The 25,297-nt window shown below is 32.7% G+C and overlaps 4 protein-coding genes across 5 annotated transcripts; 2 read left to right on the plus strand and 2 right to left on the minus strand.

Moving 5' to 3' along the window:
• Positions 1-7,042: 7,042 nt before the first annotated feature.
• On the plus strand, positions 7,043-9,597 carry LOC106107858 (mitochondrial chaperone BCS1). Its single transcript, XM_013288865.1, has 7 exons — positions 7,043-7,430; positions 7,502-7,641; positions 7,716-7,928; positions 8,093-8,231; positions 8,404-8,598; positions 9,041-9,175; positions 9,387-9,597. The coding sequence occupies exons 1-7, from the start codon at positions 7,108-7,110 to the stop codon at positions 9,505-9,507; spliced, it is 1,266 nt and encodes a 421-aa protein (XP_013144319.1). The 5' UTR covers positions 7,043-7,107; the 3' UTR covers positions 9,508-9,597.
• Positions 9,598-10,537: 940 nt separating this feature from the next.
• Positions 10,538-15,220, minus strand: LOC106108011. Of its 2 annotated transcripts, none has more exons than XM_013289073.1 (4): positions 14,382-15,220; positions 14,043-14,179; positions 13,822-13,953; positions 10,538-13,182 (listed from the first exon to the last, which is right to left on the minus strand). In XM_013289073.1, exons 2-4 carry the CDS (start codon positions 14,172-14,174, stop codon positions 10,894-10,896), a joined length of 2,553 nt encoding a protein of 850 aa, XP_013144527.1. In that variant the 5' UTR covers positions 14,175-14,179; positions 14,382-15,220; the 3' UTR covers positions 10,538-10,893. The 2 variants fall into 2 exon arrangements, with proteins under 2 accessions (XP_013144527.1, XP_013144528.1); XM_013289074.1 differs by lacking the exon at positions 14,382-15,220 and adding an exon at positions 14,261-14,318.
• A 1,329-nt stretch (positions 15,221-16,549) lies between these two features.
• Positions 16,550-20,808, minus strand: LOC106108012. Its single transcript, XM_013289075.1, has 7 exons — positions 20,638-20,808; positions 19,802-20,017; positions 19,054-19,170; positions 18,823-18,960; positions 18,628-18,748; positions 18,437-18,549; positions 16,550-18,200 (listed from the first exon to the last, which is right to left on the minus strand). Exons 1-7 carry the CDS (start codon positions 20,659-20,661, stop codon positions 17,472-17,474), a joined length of 1,458 nt encoding a protein of 485 aa, XP_013144529.1. The 5' UTR covers positions 20,662-20,808; the 3' UTR covers positions 16,550-17,471.
• Positions 20,809-21,040: 232 nt separating this feature from the next.
• Positions 21,041-25,297, plus strand: LOC106107833 (nicastrin; the record flags this gene model as incomplete). Its single annotated transcript, XM_013288837.1, has 11 exons — positions 21,041-21,242; positions 21,334-21,435; positions 21,516-21,711; positions 21,798-21,995; positions 22,570-22,671; positions 22,872-22,962; positions 23,041-23,110; positions 23,427-23,531; positions 23,815-24,041; positions 24,454-24,721; positions 25,254-25,297. Coding segments are annotated over exons 1-11 (1,455 nt in total), but the record flags the coding sequence as incomplete, so codon positions are not given.

The following is a 25,297-nucleotide window of genomic DNA, read 5'->3' on the forward strand; positions in this document are numbered from 1 at the left end:
TCTCCTTACTCTTCACCACGCGCGCCGGCGTCATCACCAATGTCATCTTTTCCATCTAAACCGTATTGTATGTTACTCTAGCTTACTGTCTCATCGTTTCTCCTTTTGACGGTCATAATCCTTCTTCTACATACTATTACTCTGATATTACACACTATACCAACTGTTATAACTGTCTAATGAACACAATATTGTGTGTTTCATTTAATAATATTTAAGCAAGTTTAGTGAAAGGTTTGATAAAATTATTCAGACGTATTTGTTGTTTCGAAAACTGCTTCTTAGTAGTAACCTAAGTGGAAGTAAATATTTGCTATTACGTGGTATGTGGCTAACTAATGTGTGAAAAATCAGTCGTGTACGCATACTTAAATACAATTTTATCTTTAAAATAATTGTAAACCAACCGTAAAATTACTAATCGCAATAACAATTCTGGAAGTATTGAAAAGATAAACATGTCGGGCCTTAGTGTCTCGCGTGTCGCAGATATTGAACAGCGTAGAGCCCACGTAGCTCCGCATGTAGCGCAGCGCCACGCGACCGTGGATCTTACAAATAGGAATTATTAACAAAGGTAAGTATAAGATATCCAAAAACTTAATATTAAATTCCTATACTTATAAACAAATCGTAAATTCGTTTTGTTTTGTTAACGTCATTATTGACATGAACAATTTGGTATACCGTATTACTATAGTAATGAAAATTGTAGAAAAATCTGTTTGATACTTCAACGTGATCTCAGCAGAACATACCTAAATATTTTGTATGTATAATGTAGCAAATCTCTACCCAAGCGTTTTTTTTCTGTGTCCCTCCTACCTCATACTCTAGTTCTCTTTGGAATCAAAAAGATCTCACTTCTTTGTAAATGATGTTTTTAAAATTGTATAACGCTCACCTCATCGTCAGTGAGTTCAACAAGATGAGATATATCTTGAACGTCGACAAATTCTTCAACAAATTTCGTCGTCGTAAATGAGTTTCTTGCCGTAGTCATAACGCGAGGTATTGCATTTTTTATTTCTAAAGGTTGAATGTAACGTTTTTTACGGGATAATCTAGAATAAGTATTGTTATTTTAAAATGTTAATTACGATACAACTGTATAATAAATGATTAAGTGTAAAGTAACTATTACTAGCTATTTTTTTCTGTACATTTATTTATGATATTGTTTCCTAACTAAAGAATGTCATCACATTTTCCCATAGCAACTTACTGAATATCTTTCGTGATTTCTTCTTTAATAGTTTCATTGTTTTTATCTTGTTTGTTAATATTTACGTAAATATCAGGAGGTAGTGTTTGGTTTAGTAGGACGGCCATGACTGGGGCAGCACGAACCACATTCTCCCAAGACTCATGCTTTACCATAGAGTGTGTCACCGGTTCTGGACTTCAAAAAAGGTTATAATTCCCTATTTACTATAGTCGAATTCGTTTTATAAAATATATTAAAGGCATATTTTCTAATAAATAGAATTTAAATATCTTTTAATTTTGTGATTAGCTAATATGAACCTACTAAAGCGGTACTTAAAGATTGTTTTTGAAAGGTTTTACTGAAGTACTACTTTGTACGGTTTTTTTAAACAGCATATTAAAGTCAAAAGTAATATAGCATATGTAGTATACAGAATCTTACACGTCAATTGGATATGTGTAAATAACATTGCTTGTTTTATCTCGGGTTATATTTACAAGAGCTCTGTTAGTATAATCCAAATCTGAAATGAATATAATTTAAATAAATCTAAAGTAGATTTCTATAACTAATCAACAGAAAATGATTACCTGTTTCATTATCCGTAAAGTTTTTCTTAACGGGATTTATAAAATGACTAATTTCGGTAGACTCTATTTTCGAATGATTAAAATCTGTCGGATCAATTTGATGAGAGAACGTCTTTATTTTTGTAACGCCGCTAAATAAAAATTGTTTAATTTCATTACATTTCATATAATTCTTATTTAAAATATATCAATAATACGTACCTTATAGTAACGTTATTCATTTGTTGATTGTAATCTATTGATACTTCGTTGCTGCTTACATTATGTATTAAACTTTTCATTTCGTAGGGTCTTAAATACACTAAAACAATATTTTGTATAACATTTAATACATATTTAATATTAGCAATCTTGTAACTAGACGATGAACTTGGTAATAATAAAAACGGTAATATTAAAAACACGAAAAGATAGTTGGTTGTCCTAACCTATCTCCAAAACTGCATGACGGATCTTGATGAAATTGGACGCTGAATTAGAACACATAGGAACTAAACTATCTTTAATAGAGTTGCGTGCAAATACTAGTTATCAATAAATATAACAAGCGTACATCAGTAGTTTTCAAAGGTCCCTGTCCATCGTGAAATTGTTAAAAAAACAATATTGGCGTTTTATAGCGTCTCTTTTATTGCGTTTAAGTTTTAACCATAGGGGTGGAAACACAATAAAGTACCGTAGGAGTCCTAATAAAACATTATCTAGATACTTTTGTAATCATCGAAGTAAAATGCACCATACGGGTGTAAATAATTATTGTAATCATAGAAATTTGTCAATTTTTTTAATAAAATGAAGAAACCTATTTATGCTCCAGCATGTGAATTCCGTTACAAAGAAATACCAATACTTACTAGAGTATAGTAAAAAATTAGTATTGGAATTTACTTAAACAGTATCTATTTGATTTTACAAAAATAATCGTATATGGATCTATTTTATAAATGTTACCTTATTTGAAAATGCTTTGATCATTTAAAATAATATGCTGAAATATAATTACCGCTCGAATTTTGTTCCGAATCTAATATCTTCTGGTCAAAATAATGTTGACTTTGGTAAGCGGATGTGTGACTGAGAGATTTTAAAATATCATCGATAATTTCTTGTGGCTTATTTATTGTTTCTGTGGTTAAATCACTTGAAATTGACAACTCGTTTATTGAATACGTGGATGGAAAGTGCATTGAAACCTCATCTTCAGTTGTGGGATATATATATGAATTGATCCTAAAAAGTAATAGAATTTAATTTAGATATTATGTACGAGTATATCTATACTAACATTATAAAGGAGAAAGATTTGTTTTTCTGTATATAACTCAAAACTTACTAGGCCGATTTTAAAATTGATTCGCCGTTAGAAATCTAATTTATCTGTGAGTAATATAGGCTATGTTTTTAAATTTCACGCAGGCGAAGTCCCAAGCAACAGTATCAAATATTTCACTTAACACAAATGCAAATTATTATTCTTAAACGCTCTTGGAGGTTAGATTTGAGATTTTCATAGTTAGCCGTTAATCAATTACATTGAAAAACAATCCTTTAAGATAAGACCACCGGTCGGTTACTAAGTTCGATACGAAAGTATGTGCACGAATAAGGTTCTTGTAAAGCCGCGGTAACTTTGATAACTTACTGCCTTCGATATGTAGTAGATTTAGCTTTAGAGAACAACGTCGATAGCCTTTTCTTAAAATTGAGTCTCCTGTTTGAAAAACTGTTATATCTGTGGGACAGTCTATGTTTCCTTTGATTTATCGTTTCGTAATTAAGTCTGTCAAAATGTACATTAATTAAGTCTTAAGGATAACTGAAATACAATGTATTAAAAATACTTTCTGATGCATAATTCTTTTTTATACGTTTCCTTCAAAAGCAAACAATCATTTTTCTAAACGTGAAGCGGAATGGAAGGTGCACTCGGCAATGTTACAGGCTACTGTCTTTTTTTTAATTTTTCGTTTATTAAGTCGCATGTATATTATATTATTACTGGTATATGATAAAATCCAATCAGGACTACATTAACAACATCTCTTTGCTCATATTGAAACTATTAATTACCGCGGATCTTGAGTATAAAATCCAGTATAATGTTCTGATGAAAGTTTTAATTTATCTGTGGAAAAGTCACTGAGTGTCAAATCTTTTGATGTGACCAGCGAAAACTGCAGCAAAGGTAATATACTGGTGTCGTAATCAGCCCCTTCTCTGCAAAATACAGTACTTACAATGTTATTTACAATTCTTCAAGAAATTTAATCTATACTCATACTAAAAAGGAAAAAAACTTTGTTTGATAGTAATGAAATAACTCAAAAACTACTGGGCAGATTTAAAAAAAAAAACTCTTTTACCATTAAAAAGCTACGTTGTCTATGATTAACATAGGCTATGTTTTATATTATATTTTAATAACACGCGGACGGAGTCGCGGGCGAAAGCTATAAAAAATATGTAAAATGCTCTCTTTTTTTGTCTTAACGACGCCTACAATTTTCTCCAAATGTATTATAGGTTAAATAGAACGGTACCTCGGCGTGACATCGTTTATAAGTTCTAATACTTCCTCTACGTCATCTAGTCTATTGAGTGGAATATTCCCAGACACATTAACTAGCGGCAATTCTATTTCAATATAATCCGAGCCTTTGACCAGTTTTCTCTTCGTCGTCGTTGATGTTAAAGTTGTACTCTCTTCTTCGTATTCTTCTTCACTGTCAGAACTAAGAACAAACAGTTAAAAAACTGTTTTAGCCACCAGCTAATGTCTATTTTTAAACAGAAAAGTAAAATCCTATCATAATTGCTTACATTGTCATACTAATCTTACTAATAATAATATTATTAATGCGAAAGTTTAGATGGATGGTTGTTCGTAGTTTGTAACCTAAACGGCTCAACAGATCTGGATGAAATTTGACATAGATGGAGAACATAGTCTGGAAGAATACATAGGCTACACATTTTTGATTTTTTTTTTAAGATCGACGCGAACGGAGTCTCAGCAAAAACCTAGTATAAAATAATAGTTACAAGAACAGCCAAACCTGCTATTAGCAGTAGTAGTTGGTGTTGTCGTATGTAACGTGTAAAATTGTGTAAAGTTTTTCAACTCTTGACGCATAACAGAGTCCGGCAGAGGGCCCCAGTAGCCACCAAAGGTTTCACCTATCTCGTAGACAATTAGCTGATGATTGTCGTCTGTACAAGACCTTAACAGGGTATTAGCAGATACATATTGAATAACCAATATTATGTTACTTCCAGATTCAGCCCTGTGAGAAATAACTGTACATTACTTCTTTGAAATTAAAAATGTTTAACGTTTACAAAAGTTGCTAAATTAGTACCGAATGGTTTAATAGACGATGGTCGAGACGACGGATTTTTAGATTAACAAACATGGAAATAATATACAAGCTACACTACGAAATTACTTTGAAAATGTTTAAATCATTTACCTAGCTTTACAACAATAGCTATGCTAATTTAATTCAATAACACTTATGCTAGCACTATATTTCTCTCCACTCACCTAACACTAATAGAACAGCTGTACGGTAAATCCAATCTAGAAAAATGTAGGACTTGCGAATTGGCGTCCAACACATGCCTGCCTAGGAACACGGAAGGTAGTGCCCGGCGTCGACAATACTCCGAGACATCGCGGTGATGGGTGTACCTCTTATCAGACACATGCGCCTCAGTTAACTCTCTAACTGCTAAATATGCGAAAACCATTAAAACTTTAAACATTGCAATCGTTTTACATCATGGCCATATAGATTACTGACGGATAAGCATAACTGAGTTACCATTATCCTAAGTTAAGCATCTGCTAGAAAAATACTATGTATTCAGTTATAAATTGCATATAGAATCTAGCTAGTCCTTCTATTTATTAATTACTAGATTTTGCCCGCGATTCCGTCCGCGTGGTATTAAAAAAAACAAAAGTAAGTAGCCTATGTGTTCTTCCAGGCTATGCTCTACATCTGTGCCAAATTTCATCCAGATCCGTTTAGCCGTTTAGACTACAAACTCAAACAAACATCCATCCATCTATCCATCCATCCATCCATGCTTCTAAACTATCGCATTTATAATATTAAGTAAGTATGATTATAGTACAATCGATTAATAATCTCTTTTATTTCGTTTCCCGCACTTTTACATTTAAAATATCTTTGCAGGACTAGAATGGTTCTATTTTGTGACTGTTTTATATGAAATCACTCACTAGAAATGATACTCAATATTTTGTACGGCACAAAATGTACTCTATCGGTACCTATGATCCATACATAACACACTATAAAATGCCTACTTGAACAATAAATTAAAATGATTCGATGTCAGACGTCGACGATAGGGGTCGCGTGACCCGCACCGTATGAAAGAATTCAGGGAACAGGGAGCGGTAAGTATACCCGGGCGAGCGGCGCATGCGCTGTTATTTGTATGATTATTAAACGTTTTAGTGGCGGCATTAGATGCACCGATAATGTTTCATACTCAACGTTTGGGGTATCGCCTGCAATTAGAGATTTTAAGCGATAACATTACACTATTTTTGTACCAGCATAATTTTTAATGAAGCTTTAATATATGCAAGGGAAAATAAAAAATATACTGCCACCGCTTTACTCCATTGAGGTAAATTATTTTTTTAAGGCTAAAGAAAAAAAACGGTTTGATGCAAAAATATTAACGCATCTTTGTTTTGTGCGTCTCCGTATCTAATAGTAAAATCGATGATTTGATTGTGAGAAACTATTACCCTTACTCTAATTCTTTCGGCCATCCTAATCTTACAATGTAGTAACGCAAAATTAACCACAGCGTTCTTTTAAGCCAACTAGGTATCCACACTGCCGATCTGGATCCAGTCCTTCCATTCTTCGGACATGACGCATATCTCCGAGGTGTCCGAAGCTGAACCGGTACAGTGTAAGTCTAGATGGAGGTGGGTTTTTATTGTCTTAACAGAATCCTTTCTTTAGAGTTCTTAGTTTTTCTTTTCTAATATTCCATATAGTAATAAGAAAATAGTTTAAAAATAACGCCTGTGCAGCAAAATGCGCTATTTTTTTATTCAACATTAAACCAATGCTTAAAATCCTAAAATAATTTACTAATGGCAGTACTGCTTCTGATGTCAGTGTCCAATTGACTTTTTTGATTTGACAGTTTGACAGTGACACTTGTGATAAAAATATTGCAGAAGGTTATGAAAGACTGTTTTTAAAATTAATTCTTTAAAAAATCCTATCTATGTATTAACATTTACATATAACCATGCCTATAACAGAGTATATAGCGTCGTTATCTCAAAATCCGTATTTCGGCGCTGGTTTTGGCTTATTCGGCATAGGAGCCGCAGCCGCTGTTCTGCGAAAAGGATTACAGACATCAGTAGTATTATTCAGGAGACAATGCATGATAACTCTTGAAGTGCCGTGTCGGGACAAATCGTATCAGTGGTTATTACAATGGATCACTCAGAAAGGTGCAAAGCACACACAACATTTGAGTGTTGAAACATCTTTTCTACAGAAAGATACAGGACAGATTAAAACTAAATACGATTTTATACCAAGTGTTGGTCAACATTTCTTTAGGTTTGCTTAGCTGTTTACTAATATGTTACATATTATATCAATATATTTTATATGAACATTTTAAATTGCAGGTATGGAGGAACTTGGATAAGAGTTGATAGGACCCGTGAACAACAAACAATAGACTTACACATGGGTATACCATTTGAAACTGTAACACTTACTGCATTTGGACGTGACAAGCAAGTTTACTATAATATCCTTGAGGAAGGTAATTACATAATATTTTATCATATTAGCGATACAAATTAAAATTATGTAATTAGTATTTTTATATAATTTCAGCAAGAACTATGGCATTGAAACAACATGAAGGCATGACAGTTATGTATACTGCAATGGGTTCCGAATGGCGTCCATTTGGTCATCCCCGTCGCAGGAGACCACTAAGTAGTGTGATACTCCGTACAGGACTTGGTGAAAAGATATTGACTGATTGCTTAGATTTTATCGACAATCCACAATGGTATACTGAACGAGGAATCCCATATCGAAGAGGTAGTTTTTTTATGTGTTCTAAATCAAATTTTATTAATGGTAGATCAACAACATTAACCTTTCCTTCAATCAATTCAATTCTTGCAAGTAATTCAATTAGACATGTGTTAAGGTTAACATTTGTTCACAGTAGTAATATTTCTATATTATACTTACTATCTCAGGTTACCTCCTTTACGGTCCTCCTGGTTGTGGAAAATCTTCATTCATCATGGCATTAGCTGGTGAATTAGAATACAATATATGTGTTCTCAACTTATCAGAAAGAGGACTTACAGATGACAGGCTAAACCATCTACTTAGGTTAGTTTTTCATGTATTCACTTATGGATAATTTTTAGGTAAGTTAGTTTTTTTACGTGTGCATTTATTTAGTCTGTATTTAAAAATAATTTTCCATATATAGATAATAGATTAAGAACCAAAATAAATTCCTAAACAACCTTTGAGAAATGTATTTTATGGATATTTTTAGTGTCGCGCCTCAACAATCGATTATACTATTAGAGGACATTGATGCAGCGTTCGTATCGCGTGAAGACTCACCTTCGCAGAAAGCAGCATACGAAGGACTAAATCGTGTAACATTCAGCGGACTTCTCAACTGCCTGGACGGTGTAGCCTCTACAGAAGCACGAATTGTTTTTATGACCACAAATTATCTTGAAAGGTAACATTGTCTTATAATAAAATTAATATTGACATCACTAATTCATCATTCATCAATCTGAAGAACTGTGACTTCTGAATATGATGAAATAATAACATCAAAACATACAAAATAGCTAATATTTAAATTTTACTCTTAATATTATAAATGTGTTTTTAAATTGATAGATGTTTGTTGGAAGGTATGTACCTGGTTGAAAAAAAAAGTATAATGTATAAAATAAAAAAAGGTAATGTTGTAAATGAATTAAGTAAAGAATATTAAAGGGTTTCGCTTCAATGCTAGGGGAATTGTATAATCAAATAAAATATATATATTGCCTGGACATTGATTTTATTTAACAAATTTAGTGCCAATCATACCCTACAAGGCCACAGTAGTATGTGGGAGTGGCATTGAATGTCTTGACAATATGATGTATTTATATAGTTTATTGTTTTAGATTGGATCCAGCTCTTGTAAGACCAGGTAGAGTGGACTTGAAGGAATACGTCGGGTACTGTGATCAGGAGCAAGTGGAACTCATGTTTTTGAGATTTTATAAAGACGCAGTAGCAGCAAAATCTTTTGCAGAAGAGTAAGTTTTACCATCATCTTATGCTTACACTACACACTACACACACGCACATACTGCACTACACTATAAGATTTTTGGTACTTTTATGAACAAATTCATAATTTCTGTATTGTAAATAAATGATAAATATTTGTTACTTAGGTCTTGTTCCAATTTTTATAGAAACTTACTCAGTTTGGTGTAATTTTATCATTTATTGGCTTTTTTCCAGTGTCCTTTCAAGAAAGAAGCCAGTTAGTCCTGCTCAGATTCAAGGATATTTTATGTTCCATAAACACTCAAGCCCTAAGGAAGTACTAGCTGATGTCAATTCTATTTGGACACTCGGATAATACTGTGATAGATGACATTTTATAGAAATAAGTAATTATTTATTGCTATAAATACATGATCCCTTGTTAAGTGGTTTTTTTAAGGAAAATGTTAATTGAAAATTTAGTTTTATTGTTCAATAATTATAATAAATGAATTATTAATATCAATGGTTTCCTTAAAGTTTTATTTTATTGATATAGCATTTAGTTATTTTTTTCTTTAATTGGAAATTGTAGAAATTTGTGGAATTGGTACAATCTACAACTAGAATTTAATGATATCCTAATAAATTACACAGTTCCATCATAAAAGGAAGACATTCTGCAAAATGGCTAATACAAGGAGAATATTGTTATATGTCAGAAATAGTATTCAAGGTGTTGAAGTTTAGCAAATCTAGAAATTGAAATGGATTACATCTGTTGTAAAATAATATTAAGAAAGTATCGCAAAAAATCTGACCAAGTAAATATAGCCATAGGTGACATTTAGGGCCTGTCCCACAACTCTTGTAAATTGTGAGATAACAATCCAATGTATAAAATATGCAATGGAAATATCGGATTTTGGTACTCATTCTGGCAATGATGTCGCTTTTAATCTATCTGAGCCTCTTTCAGCCAGTGGTGGGACAATCCCAGGCTTTTTCCACGTTACTAGAGCAGCCACGCCTATGAAAATGGTTTCGACAAGGAGGTTGTTACAATGTGTAACCACTATATACATTATCCTGGTATATATTCCAACATGAAAAGGTTCAAATATGATTAAAGTATCACATTATTCTTTATAAAGTATATTTATAAAAACTTAACATTAATTGTTTTGATATCACAATCGCAACAATGAGATGTAATGTTATATCCTATTTCCCGTTACATATTTGTACGTTTTCAAATGTACAAAATTTTATTCGCAACATCGAATGTACATCTAACTAATATTATAAATGCGAAAGATTAGATGGATGGATCTTTGTTAGAGTTTGTAGCTTAAACGGTTGAACGGATCTCAATGAAATTTGGCATAGACGTGGAGCATAATCTGGAAGAATACACCGCCATATTGACAGGGCGGTATTAAAAAAATGTGACTTAAAAAATATCCATCCATATCAACTACGCTCCAGTGAAAATCCAGTCAAAATCGGCCCAGCCGTTTCAGAGATTATCCGGAACAAACGATGCTTGCGGATAGACAGACAGACAAATATTTTTTTAAATGCGATTTTTATCACCAACGCAAATACATTATCTTCACGAACTCTGATTTTTTTTCATATTACGTACAGACACTCCAATTTTATTATATGTATATATATATAGAGGATATGATTGGCACTATTACACAATAATAACGAATATAAAATTAAAGAAACTTAAACACATCTACGTTATTATGTTTTAAACATATTTTCGAAACTCAATACTTTGTAAATAGCAAACAAAATTCCTCGTGATCATCAGAACTTCCGGACTGACTTTTTCCGCATTTTCGAGCATCTTGGAGACCACCTCACCTGAGTACACTTTGAGAATCTCCCATTGCCAATTGGGAGATAATTTACATATGTCAATCTCTGCATCATTAACACCTTTCACTTTAATAAAGAATCTGTCTTTCAAGTTGTACAGAGCTAAACAAAGCGCAACAGGCGACGCACTCTCTTGTTGAAAAACTAACTTAAACTTTAATAGACAAATATAATCCCTGATGCTCTCTAGCCCTATTTCTTCCGGGCTTAATAAATAAATGTTATGAATTTGCAACAATCTTTTTAAATACTTGAAGGGACTTGTCGTTGTTGTATTAGGAAGATCTATTGAATTCATTACAACTTTCGCTACAGAATTATTTTCGTACGACATCGGCATACTAGTACCAGGATTTGTTTCTAATAAAGTCTGTGGGTAAGCATTGGTTGGAAAACCAATCGCATTATCGAATCTAGGTAGCGGTGCTATGTTCATATTGATGCCATTGGTATTTTGATATGCCATATTAACATTCTGAATTTGAGCAAACATTTGCGGCTGTGGAATGTATTGGTTGGTCATAACATTCAAAGCCGGGTTCGACATCAACTGTGATGCCGATTTTACTTTTATTCTCGGAAAGTTCGTCTGTTCAGGGATTGCCGTATCGGATAAGTTAGATTGTATTTTACTCGGCCCTGCAATCGGTGTAACCGATACGGGAAACGCGGGTTGTTGCTTTACGCCTTCTCCTGACGGTGCTAAAGATACAGTAGATGTGATTAGTGGTGTTACCACATTATCGTCTGTTTCAATAATTGGCATATCAACCGGAACCGATTTATCTTCTTTGTTTTTAATTTTCTTCTTTTTACTGACAGACGAATTAGCACCCTGTGGTTTTTTTGTTAATTTTTTTGGGTTCGGTACAGGATTCTCATTTAGAAGTTTTCTTAAAATTTTATCTTTTTCCTGTCCAATATTAATCGCACTTAATACTGCCCCTCCCCCTGTACTATCGGCATCCTCAATTCTATCGACCTGGTTTGGATTCTGTAAAACTGTCCATCCAGACTCACCATCATTCTCATCATGACTCTTTAATTTCATCATGATTCTAACGCAATCGGTTTTCTTATTTGATGTTTTCGGTATATTAGGAGTCCACACAATTTCAAGATTTTGATGTTCTAAATACCTTAAAATACCAGTACAACTAAATGGAGAGTTATTTATCATCTTCTTGCCTATACTTAGAACTTTGTGTTTAATATGAGAATCTAATTTAGTCGCTTGTGTTTCAGTCAGACAAGGCATGTTAGCGTCAATAGTATCGTCTGATTCTAGTCTTTTTAAATGTTTCTTATAACACAGGGATATTATGTTATTTATAGTTTTGTACTCGCTATTATTTACCGATGAGCTTAAATTTGTACCACCGTTTGTTAGAGCTTCGCCGCTTTTGATCGACTCACTGTCGGAGTCATCTATGCTTATGCATTCTTTCTCATTCATCTCGGTAACATTAGGCTTTGCAGGTGCTTCGTGCGTTAATGGACTATTTAACATAGAGGAATCTAAATCGTCTTTTTCAATAACAACAGTGTCATTTGAAAGTATTCTATTTTTTCTTCGTCTATTTTTTAATCCTATTGGAATTGTATCGTTACTATCATCAGATATATAATTATAGTTTAGTTCGAGCAATGATCCTACCGATCCTCCGTCAGATATGTTGTTTGAGGTCTCTTTTGGCCTAATAATAACATGATAAAAGTTGTGCATGAAATGAGTTATTTTATCAGAACTATGTACAACATACTTTTTAGATTTACAAATATTTGATTTATTATCCAATTTATCCAATTTGACATAACAGTCGTGTTTAATCAAATCTGTGTACTTCTGTATCATTGATGAATGTGTATTCATGTGTTTCATAATTTTGGATTTATTCCTACTCTGATAGTTACAAAATCTACATATAAACCACTTTTTATAGCCCAGTTCGAAAATATCTGGCTCCTTTGTGGACTGACAACTGTTTTTTCTTTTTTTCTTTGATTTTATATAACATTTTCCATCTGATGTTTCCGACAAAGAACTACAATTGCTAATAATTCTCTTTCGTAACACATTATTTCCCTCACTGGATATTTCTTGAGAGGAAGTTACAACATCATCATCCCGCTGTATTGCTGGACTGTATGTTGTCTCCTAGGAAAAAAATCTTATATCAAACTATAGCTTAAAAACACACTGTATGAAGTAGTAAGATGTACCCCAGATAAAGACTGATCATTGTGACAATGAACAAGAAGATAATAAAAAGTTTTTCAACAGGAATTAATATATTGCTATATTAAACTGAAGGCAAACTTTATAACACAGAATTATTGCTTAAAGACTATAGAATTATTTTGTGTAAGTTTTAACATTATACCCCTTATCATGTAACAAAAATATACCACATACCGGGCACTCTTTTACAATCGACTGAATTAATAAAAGTACAATAAAAATTAAGTACTTGTAAGTAATGTTCTACTTTGAACAATTTTAATTAAAGAGAGATGTTACAGTTTATATCCATGGCCAAAACAAATTGATTAAAACAACAATTTTGTCACTACATTTCAGTTTTTTTTTATAGAACGAGTGTATAACGAATGTATTTCTTATATAGTACAGGCAATCCTGATACATGTCGGAGGCAGACTCTCGTCAGATTGCTGCACAAGCAAAGTATTGTACCTTACCCTACTAAGTATATGTTAATAGAGATGGTTATTTATGACCTGTGTCACACAGCATCAAGTAGAAGAGAGTAGTGTAAAATTTTAAGTAATGACTTACCGTTTTAAGTTGTAACTTTTCTCTAATTTTTTTTTGTTTTTCTATATAATTAGTTTTCACTTCAAAATATGTTCTTAATGTTGACTCACAATCCTTACAAATTAACTGGGGCAGTGCATCATAAGGATCAATCTGAAAAAAAGGAATATAGTAAAGAAAATATAAGCTAGAATCAAAAACTCATTCTTCAGTTCAATGAATACATAAAATATTTTTTTTACCTCAATTTCATAACAGAACTTGATCTGCTTTTGGACGGCAGGCATTATTCGGTATGCCCCCGTATTTTCTAAACAGAGTCTACAAGTTATGAACAGTTTAGGGTCGATTTCGAACATTTTGGAATCGTTCATTGTAGCTGAAAAATAATAAAACGTTAGCTTATTATAAAAACCACACAAAAGTTTTTCAAGATTTATCATTTTTAAATTTTATTTACATTAAAGTTATTTGAATAGTAAACACAAAACTTTTGATTGTGTACCTAACACAAGTTCGTGCTTTGTTAAGACTTATTTTAATAACTTATCTATTATTATTAAATATATAAAAATACAAACAATCGACTTTACTGCAAATAATATCTTCTAAGTAATTAATAAAAAACTGCGAAGAACTAGATTATCCTATTTATTACACATCTTTTACAATATCGAAGGCGAAATTATGAAAAACAATGAAAAAGGCCGATTTGACACTTTTTCGACGTTTGAGTGTTCGAACTTGAAACTTCTCAAAACCATCTGGCGGTGAAAAGCGAAACTATTATAAATCTATTTTGAAACAGCGTCATCTAACATCAATGTTAAACACTACGCCAATATTGCCTTCACTGTACAATGTTTGTTTTGTAAACACATAAGAAAGTCGTTATTTTTTAAATCTATTGTGAAACTAATATTTTACAACAGCAATTTATCCCATAATTCCTAGCTATGATACAATGCCATTCAAACCAGAAGCGTTTTCATGTAAAACGCTGTACAAAACTCATTCTAGGTATCATAGGTGTAAAAGATCCGGAGATAGTGCACATCCCAAGGTTTAACTCCACCCTCAGTGTACAGTCAGTTCCTAAAATATGTAAACTTTTACAAAACTTTAGAAATGCGTTTAAACCTTGTCTCAAAAATACGTATTCACGTATTGGTTAGAGGCATTATTTCAAGAGCGGAATAAACGGCGGGACATGTGCTTACACATTTTTGAAAACAAACATTTTTAAGGTCTACACATTAGTATAGTGTATACACTTTTTTGCAGCTAACTATACACCCGACAACGATCGCCGTCTTAAGGTAATATTAAAATTTTATTGTTAAAATTAAAATTAAATCTTGTGTTCGTGGGTTTACTTCTAAATGTGTAACAAATTAAGATTTTAACTTTAATTTCATATTTACAAAGTTTACTACAAATGCAAAATGTATAATTTGTTTTTTTCTAACAAATTCGTATTAACTTAAAAAAACTCAATTAATATTGATTGGCGAGGTTACATATTAACAGAACTATAAGTTATAGTTACAATTCGATTGTTTTATAAACTGCATCTTACACAAAAACATTTGTTACTACTTTTAGTTTGCCAAGAAGTCACTGTACATAATTTTTCGTACTTCGTGTGCCGACTAAAGGCGAAGACAATACATAATGCATCGGTCCACGAATAATCTATGAGAAACTATTTGTGTCGACATAGACAAATTTGTGCATCGTATTTATTGGGAAAAAAGTTACTATCTAGGGTTTTGATGAGTTTTACTTTTACAAATTTTTTATAGCAGATACTATCCTGCCAACAAAGACATTTAAGTAATATAAAGACGAGGCAAAATAATCATTATTTCACTGGTACTTTATCTGTGAGGTACTATATCAGTTTTCGAGTTCAGTACGCCACCTTTTACTATAAAATAAAGTAAACGCAGCTGCAAAGTAAAACATAAGCATTTTAATGTTATTTAATGACATCTATTGACAATTAACTTAAATACAATTAATTACAATGACATGTGGGTTTGAGGATCTACCAATAGATAGCGTTAGTGACGGCTATGTGAAAAAACGTCTAAGTGAAGTGTTAACTTTGCCTGGTCTATATATTTGAATCTCTTTGCCTGCCAATAATAAAAATATAAAAGTGGTCATTGTGGTGATCAAAAAAGGTTAAGAAGCCCAGGTTTGGCGAATAGTACATTTGTACTAGTACAGCTTCTGGTCTCTAGATGGCATTAGCGCAATATTCACGAGTTTTAAATATTTCATGTTTCCTACAAATTACAATGAGACTTAGTTAAACGTTTTTAATAGATTTTACTATCTTCAAAGGGATAAAGTTCTAAAAATTGCATTTTATAGAATAGATAAATTAGAATTACTGAGAAAAATTCATGCTTCTAGAATATACTATACTAGTTCTGCCATCTGTTGACAAATAGTAAATGAAATCCATTTTTAGAATCAGCGCCATCTTCTGCTCGTTTTAAAAGACTTCCAAAAAGTTTCGAATTCAATAGCGCCATCTATTGATTTTAACACCGTATTAGACAAATATCAATAAAAATATTTAAAAACTAAATCAAGGCCAGATTCTTTAAATGTACGATATGTAGATTCCCTTATATTCTCTAAAAAAACCGGACGTGTTACATATAACTTTGATAAGGGAAGCGCACAGTTGACGATTTTTATTTTAATAGTTTTCATAACGAGTAAAACATAAAAGTCTTTAAATTCAAATATTTTAATTATTTTCAATAGAACATGTAACAGACATTACTCAATAAACATAACCAATTATGTCGATAACTAATTTGAACAATAAATTCAAGTAATCCCCACACTAGTGACTGCGATACACAACTAAACAACAAAATGCAAAACATTATTGTAAAATAAACAGCATTGTTGAAAATTGTAAAAAGGGTTTTCATTTTAACTAAATTATCGTTAATTGCGATGGGTTCACAATATATAACATTTGATAAGCAAATGGCAGTAGCCATCTTTGTAGTGGTTTTCATTCAGATTCAAAGATACGAGAGCTGATGAACATGTTTCTTCATAATAACTAAAAACCTAATTCTATGGAGATTTCAGGACATTTCACATGTAGTTCTTGCCTTGCAACAAAAGTTTATCACAGCTCAGTTAGATTTGTAATGTCAAGAGACATTAGTTAATTATTTACAAGAAAGCAGTTGCATTACACATAGCCATGGATGTTCAGGGTCCTAAAGCAAAAGTTAAGCTTATTATGTCCATTCTTATATACTAGCTAATACTATCATAAACAAATTCAATTCTACATCAGCAAGAATTAATATTGAAGTATGGCCTAAGTGCCATTTTGTCTCTTCTTTTTTTTTCACTAATTATCCATATCATTAAAAATATCCAAACACACATATGTATTTTTTTTGTCTTCTTCCTATTTCACAAAAAGAAGCTTAATTTATTGATAGTCAATGCTTTAGCAACAAGTCAATGGTTAAGCAATAAAATTGCTATATTAAGATAGCTAATTATTTACATAAAATAAAGATTTTTCCCGGACATCCTATCAGATTCTACTTCAACACGTCCAGGATTCAAAATTATAACGTTACTTTGAAATGTAACATGAAATACAAATCACTTAGTCACATTTATTTGCGCTGGCGACGCTTTTTCTTATTACGCGTCTGGTTTGTATTCTGAGAGTTTGCGGAAGTGGAAGGTCCATTTGGTAAGTTAATTTGTGCCGACTGAGGAGCTGATTGTGGAACTATATTAATTTGAACATGTCCGTTTTGTAGTGATGTCGCGGGCGTGTCCTCGTTCAATGCCATCCTCATGCGTTGCCGCATGCGCCTGCGCGCGTTGCGGGACATCGGCTGCGCAGGCGTAGGCGCAGGCGCAGGCGCCGGAGCCGGCGGTGGCGCAGGTGACGTAGACGATGCCGTATCATCGTCACTCAGTCTTCCATTATCTCCCTCTGCAGCGGAACGATTTGCTAAGCGTATTGCGCCAAACACTCGCGCCAACCCTAATGCATAATCATTTTCATGTCCAAGATCCTGAAGTGCCGCTAATTGTGTGCGCAGGTTGACAGTTTCATCGTATAAGTCTTGCATAGCGCTGTTGGCCCGAGGTTGTGCGGCACCAGGGAGGGAGATGTCCTGTGTGGTGCTGTCTCTGTTGCTCCCGCGTGTGGCAACCCTCATGACGGCGCGCGGCTGCGTCTGATGCGCCAACTGTTCAGGGGGCGTCGGACGCAAAGATAATTTAGCGTTCAGCGCACTCGCCGAAGTCAATGCTATAGCATTCAGTCCCGTAACAAATAAGGCATGGCCTCTTTTCTTAAGAGTACCTTCACAAGATCTCACGGATAATACCTGCAAAAAAATTTAAGTATTGAAAGGGTTTGGCTTGGCATGGTATGAAATAATGTTGGGGGTTCACAAGTTGAAGAAACAATGCAGCAATTCCCAAAAACTAGTAAAACTTTGAAAAGTGGCTTTAAGACAGTATAGATTGGGAATTATTGATCTAATAGTTATATTTATTTAAATAAAGGTAAACACTAAAAACAGTAGAAGTTTTTATTAATTTAATATTAAAATTTACTTACACAATCTGTAAATATGGCTTCACGGTCATTACCAGATAAGGTAAGTGTGTACGAGAATGTATTGGCCACCGATGGTGAAGCGGCCATAGTCAACCAAGCATAAATACGACTATCTGAAATTAAAAAAAAAAATTATAAAAAACCTAAAATTAAAACTTTGTTAAAATCTCTTTAATATCACTGTTAATTACCCTCTATATCAATGACTAAAAAGTAGATGCCCATATCAGAAACACGTACAGCAGTCACAATTCTGCCTGGTCTAGTGCTAAACTCCCAAGCTTGTACATATTCTCCAAATTCGGACTGACCCTAAAACAATAAAATAAAATATACACATTTTATAATAACATAATTAGTCACAAAATTTTAGTCTTTGTATTTACCTCAATAAGATCAGGAGAATGAAAATAACGCAGGTGGTTAAGTAAACGCGCAGCGGGCAACTTCTCAGCGTTTCCATTTTTGCAACAGAGGCAGCGAAAGACGCCCTTGCAGGCTTGTGGCACCCTCACAGTGACTTGCTGAAATATTAAGTCAACAATTAAATTTAATAATTCTAAAATTACTACTATTAATGTAATAATTCAGATTAATAATAGTAAGTAAACACTTACATTTGATTCATTTGAATTATTTTCACCTGCATCATTTTCAGTTTCTGCTGACACAGTGTCTTGAGCTGTTGTACTACTCTCCGAGGATCCAGATCCCACTTGTTTGTTACCTACTTTCTGTAATTTCTTTTAATCTTAATATTTTGATATAATCATTTGCCTACTTTAGAAAAAACCGAATTTCATATAACATACTGGGTATGAATGTCATAATATTTAAACTATCATAACATAATTGTACATGCCTCAATAATATTGAGCAAAACAGTGTGTATCAGCTGTTGATAATAATTATTAAGCAGTAAGTAAAACTCAATTGCAAAACTTGTATTCAAGAAAACGTTTTATTAAATTTAATGTTACATATACCTATTACAGAAATACTTTGCCAATCTATATTAATTTTTTTTTTTTTTTTAATATCCTAAGGTGACAAACTGGCCGCCTGTTTTGGCCAAATTAACGAACTGCTGCCCCAAAACCAAATTTTTTGCCTGCCTTCAATTGACAAAGGAGGAGATGCACAGAAAGAGGATATATCCTCTTCCTATGTGTCCCCACCTCCATCTAATCCACTTCCCGCTACCCTTTCCTTATTAGAAAAGGGTAGGAACGGAAAGTAACATTAATAACAAGTAGCATAGTGATATTAATTATAAATTATAACAATAAGGGGAAAAAATATTAACAAAATAAAAGTTAAGTCAAATAATAAGTAATACAAAACTCATAAAGCTGGTTTACTTACAAATGCTTTTAATTTTTTAAAATTGGCAATAAGTTCTTCCATAGCATAGTTTCGTGTGCCAAAGAAAAGAGCTCGACACACTGGGCAGACATCGAGACGTGCTTTGCATCTGCCACATACATGGTGGCCCTCATTACATTGAAATATCTGTCCTGATGGAATTTCATAGCATACTGGACATTGCAACAAGTCATCTAAATTAAGCAGTGATTCCGGCTGTAAAAATAACAAATATATTGTATTGCCTATATGTTCACTTACAATTAACAAAGCAAACAGGAGTTGGTGTGTAAGTGCCTTTCCTTATCTAACAACATATGAATTTAATTTCTGTTTATTATTATATATTATGTTGTAGATAAAACAATTCCCTAAACCTACCAACAATTACAATATTCAAGATAGGGTAGTCTTGAAAAATGTAGGACAATATATTGTAACTTTGTGGGATAACAAATTGCAGCTAAAAGCCCTTCTTGTTAGATAATGAGAATAAATTGTTTTTTTTTTAATTGCAACGTTTAGAAGAGTCCAGCTCCTAAAAATTTGCAATTTTGGGAAAATAGAACGCTATTGCAGAAATGATATATAGTAGATATTTCTGAAGACATTTCTTTAATAATGTTCCTTATACTGCTTTTTAAAAATGAAAAACCGCCTTAACTTTGAAAACATTTAAAAAATAAAAAGACTTGGGCAACATCTATAACCCATCCCAATGAAATTTCTATACTGAAAAATAACACGTTGAAAATCAAACGTCCTTAAAAATATTGACCAACCGACAAGGTTGAACAATGGAATTTTTAAGTTGTATTATTTTTTCATATTCTTACCTGTACCACAGCCTGACCAGCCATTATTTTGGTCTTTTAAATGCAGAGACCAAAATCAGTGTGGGTTTATATTTGGATTCGTGTCCGTGATATGTAAAACGTAATGAATAAAATGAAACACGGCTGCACAGCTGTAGTTTTTAAAAATGGACGACGCCCGACATTATAACGAATAATGTTGCCTTGTTGCTTAATAAGTATGTTAGAGCCAGTTAAGTGTGTAATAAATACAAATTGCTATGAATTAGTCAAAGTATTACTTTTGCGGTATAATTCAATTTAAATGTGTACGAAAATATTGTAAGACAGTTTTCCTGTCCTATTTAAATCGAATTACAATTACTGTATTCGATGTAAGTGAAATAAAGTCACCCAAAACCGAACTGTCACGCCGTCACTGTCATTCAGTTGACAGATGGGTTGTTAAACTTTTGTGTACATTAAATAAATAAGCAAATTAAATATTCGATATGTTTTAATAATGAATAGATAATAAAATATTGCTAGCTATCATTTGCGTTTTCATTGAAAATATACTTCAATACGGAAAGATATGGCAGTTAAAAAGATAATTTTACTCTTAAGTGTAATTTTAGTCATCAGATGTAAGAACTTTCCTTAGTTTATATATCGCAGTCAGTTATATGCTATATTTTATGTTTAAAATTCCTGTATAATAATTAATGTAATTTCCAGTATCGCAATGTGAAAGGCTTCATGAACAAATATATTCATCGATTGAGGGTGGCGCTCCTTGTTATCAAAGGTTAAATGGAACTCATCAGACTGGTTGTACATGTAAGTTTACATTTCGTAATGTGGGAAAACACCTTCCATTTAACAAAGGGATACATGAAAAAGTTGGAAATTTGTTTCAGCACCTATGAATGGTGCAGTTGGAGTTGTGGAGATGATAAATGACATATCAGATACAGCATGGCTGGTAAACAATGCGACTGCAGGGCCGTACATGGCTGTAGTTAATACATCTATGTTCCTTGACATCATTGATTTGTTTCTGTTAACACCTGACAATATAGCCGGCATTCTAGTCTATCAGAATGGGTCTACAAGGTACTTTAATTAAATTAGTTTTTTTAATGATACTATTCTTAATTTATAAATATGTAAATTTGTATCTTGTGCATTTCTTTTTCTAGACCTAAAACCTTCAGCCAAGAGTCTACATGTCCGAATGAAGGGTCATCTGACCCCGCAAGTCAGTGCCCTTCGAGCAGCGGGGTGTCCTGGAATATGGGGGGCACAGGGATATTGCGAAAGAATATTCCATTCCCCATATTTTACCTTCCAGAAAGTAGAATTGAAGAAATAGACAAAATTAACAATTGTTATCAAAGGTGGAATATTTAATTTTTCTTACTGTAATTTTTATTTTTTGTATAATTGATGAAGTTTTTATAATTGCCTTACAAACTGTTCAATACTGAAACAAACCTTAAACACTATGCTTTAAATGTTACAATCTGGCAAACATAAAATTGTTTTAAGCATGGCTTCAGCATCTAAGATTAAATTTTATTATTTTATTTATGTATTGAAATTTTTTACAAAAAACACAAATTAGATATATGCATAAATATGGCCCTGCAAAAACCATATACATAATTGGTTTGTCTGCGGGTGCGGTATTACAATGTAATGTAGAGTGTACTAGTGTCATAATGGAGTGTAGTATAGTTGTGTAACATTTTTTTTTTGGGTAAAATTATATAATATACATACATAATATACTGTATATAAGTAAAATATTCTATTCAGGCGCTATTTTCAAAAAGATGGCTTTCCAAATGCTTAATAAATAGTTATTTTGAATTTAGATTTGCTATATTAAGTGGTAAATGTAGTTTCAGTATTTGGTCATAAGTGTCAACAATAATAGTATATCATATTAGACATTTGTTTATATTTTAGGTATAATCTTGACCGAGAAAATCAGAATGGCAAGCCTCTATGTTCTTTACAGTTGAAATCATTTATGTTTGCGGCTGTTAACTCTGAAGTGTGCTTACGAAGGTAGGTTAAACATCTATAAGTTACTTTTCGTTTTTCTCCTATTTCTTCAATTATATAACCTATACAAAAATACAAGAACCCACACCTTATTACGGAAAAATATCAATGTATAGTCCAACTGAAGCACTCTCAGGGTAACATTTTAATATTCTCAATTAGGATATATTATTGTTTAAAAAGTTATTTGTTTTATTTTTCAGATCAACTACATCAGCTCTATTGACACCCACTAAAGTTTGTGATCCCCTCGGAAATCAAAATGTATATTTTTCACTTTTCCCCAGAGGAAAGGTAATTGAGTTTTATTTCCTTACAATTCTAAGAGGAAACTAAATTAATTAATAGTGATTCAATGTTTTTTCTTTACAGGGTGTAGAAGTTAAAAACAAACCTATAACTCTGGTTACTGCTAGAATAGATACTGCATCTTTATTTGATGGTAAGTCAGTACATTTAAAGAAAAAATTAAAATTTGGTTCAATTTTAAATGTTAACTAGCTTTCGCCCGCCACTCCGTCCGCGTTCTTCCAGTGCTCTACATCTGTGCCAAATCTCAACCAGATCTGTTCAGCCGTGTGGGCTGCATACTCTAATATTCATCCATCCATCTAAACATTCATCTTTAAAGTATCAGATTTATTTATTTATTTAAGTAATACAGAAGCTATTCTATGTTCTTTACTATGGCTTTCATGACTATGCCTATCTTATATTATGTCCGAAATCAATGTAAATTATGTATTATTGTTTTGTAGGCCTAGCTCCGGGGGCGGCTAGCTCTGTGGTAGGGATGGTAACACTGCTCTTATCTGCGGTGACGTTAACTAAAATGATGCCCGTCTCTGACTCGAACTTGTATGGTAAGCCATAAACATTTATTTACTAAAGACTACTTTACTCCAGGGATATTTATCATAAATATACTTGAACATTCTTCAATTCATATGTTTTTATTTTATTTTTGTTTCAAACTGTAATTTTTAAAACATTATTAAGGCTCGGTGTACATAATTCCAGTCCAGCGATCTTTCTCAATTTAAACTTAAGTAATCTATTGGCTATATTTTTGAAAGTTACATTTATCTGGTAATGTATATTATGATTTAATTAAATTAAAAAAGCGGGAAATTATTTTTTTTACAGACAGTAATGTAGTGTGGAATTTATTTAATGGTGAGGCGTTTGACTACATCGGGTCGCAGCGCGTCGCGTACGAAATGAAGTTCGGTGCGTGGCCGATGTTCGCGCCCATGGACTCCACAGATGTCAAACTGCACGTTGAATTGGGTCAAATCGGTGGCTCTCTCAACCTTTATAGTGAGAACGCGTCATGGCCACTATATGCGTATGCGGCTGACAGTTATACACCGGTAAGTACTCTTCTTATGCAGGTACTTAGCCAGTACATTTTTAATTTTATTTTAGGTGGTTCACACTTGGCCATTACAGTTGGACAGTGCGACGGCCAGTCATATATTGTATAGCCTCTCTGGGGCCACATTGTGTTCACATTGTGCCAGTTTGACAGTCCAGTTATTGAGCGGTGCAAACCAACTGTATAGGCCAAGTGTAAACCGCGCTTAACTTATCTGTTCTTGGTTATAGGTGTGAGTGAGACAGATTAAAGTCATATTTTTATGATAATTATTTCACCGTATATTTTAGATCTCTTCGTATTTATGAACTTTAATATTATATTCTTTAAAAAAAACTGAAGAAGTGTCAATACTTTAGTATTATTTGTTTTTAGTAGTTATAATTGTTTTTTTTTTTAACTTTCAGGTAACAGAATTCCTCAATGAAATGCTAACGAACGCAAAACAATTCAATATGACGTTATTACCAGTGTTCACCAAAAACATACCGCCGTCCTCCTTGCACTCGTTCCGGAGGATATTAAAGAATGAGACGGAAAGCGGGCAACTGCCTCAAGTGCTGCTGGTCGATTATAAAGATACGTTTACTAACGCTTACTACGAGTCCATTTTTGATGACGCAGACAACATTGGCTTTGTTTACCGGAACATTAGTGTGGGACCAGACGGACTATGTGAGTAACAAATTATAATAAAATATGCTGAGATATTATACTTTACCAAAATCCATGCAACAAAAAACCTATACATCAATTTGACATATTATAAATCCTCGGTTTTACTGGATTTTGTTAAAAACTGGCTGTCGCTTGCGACTTCGCCCACGTGATATTAAGAAAATTGTGAAAAGCATAGACTATGTTACCATAGTGTGACTTTTTAATGGTGAAAGAATTTTCAATATTAGCCCAATTATTTTTGAGTTATTTATAAAAATTCAAATCTTTCCTCTTTATAATATTAGTATAGATTTGATTTTTTGCACTGAAATAATAAAAAAAAATCTTTAAAAGCGCTTTATACCTTTAAAATTTATTAATAAGCGAGAAAGATATGTAGGAGTAATCAGACTAATATTTTATATCTGAACGCTGAGATACAAGGGGTGGTTTATTTGAATGTATCTCTATAACCTGCCTATGAATAAATAATTAAATTATTATAGATGTTATTAAAATGAATAAATAATATGTTCTTTGTTCCCAGTTGTGCCAACAAGCGTTCTGTTGTCGAACGGCAGTATGAAGGAG

This window comes from Papilio polytes, unplaced genomic scaffold, assembly GCF_000836215.1.
Source record: "Papilio polytes unplaced genomic scaffold, Ppol_1.0 DF821845.1, whole genome shotgun sequence".
Classification (NCBI taxonomy): domain Eukaryota; kingdom Metazoa; phylum Arthropoda; class Insecta; order Lepidoptera; family Papilionidae; genus Papilio; species Papilio polytes.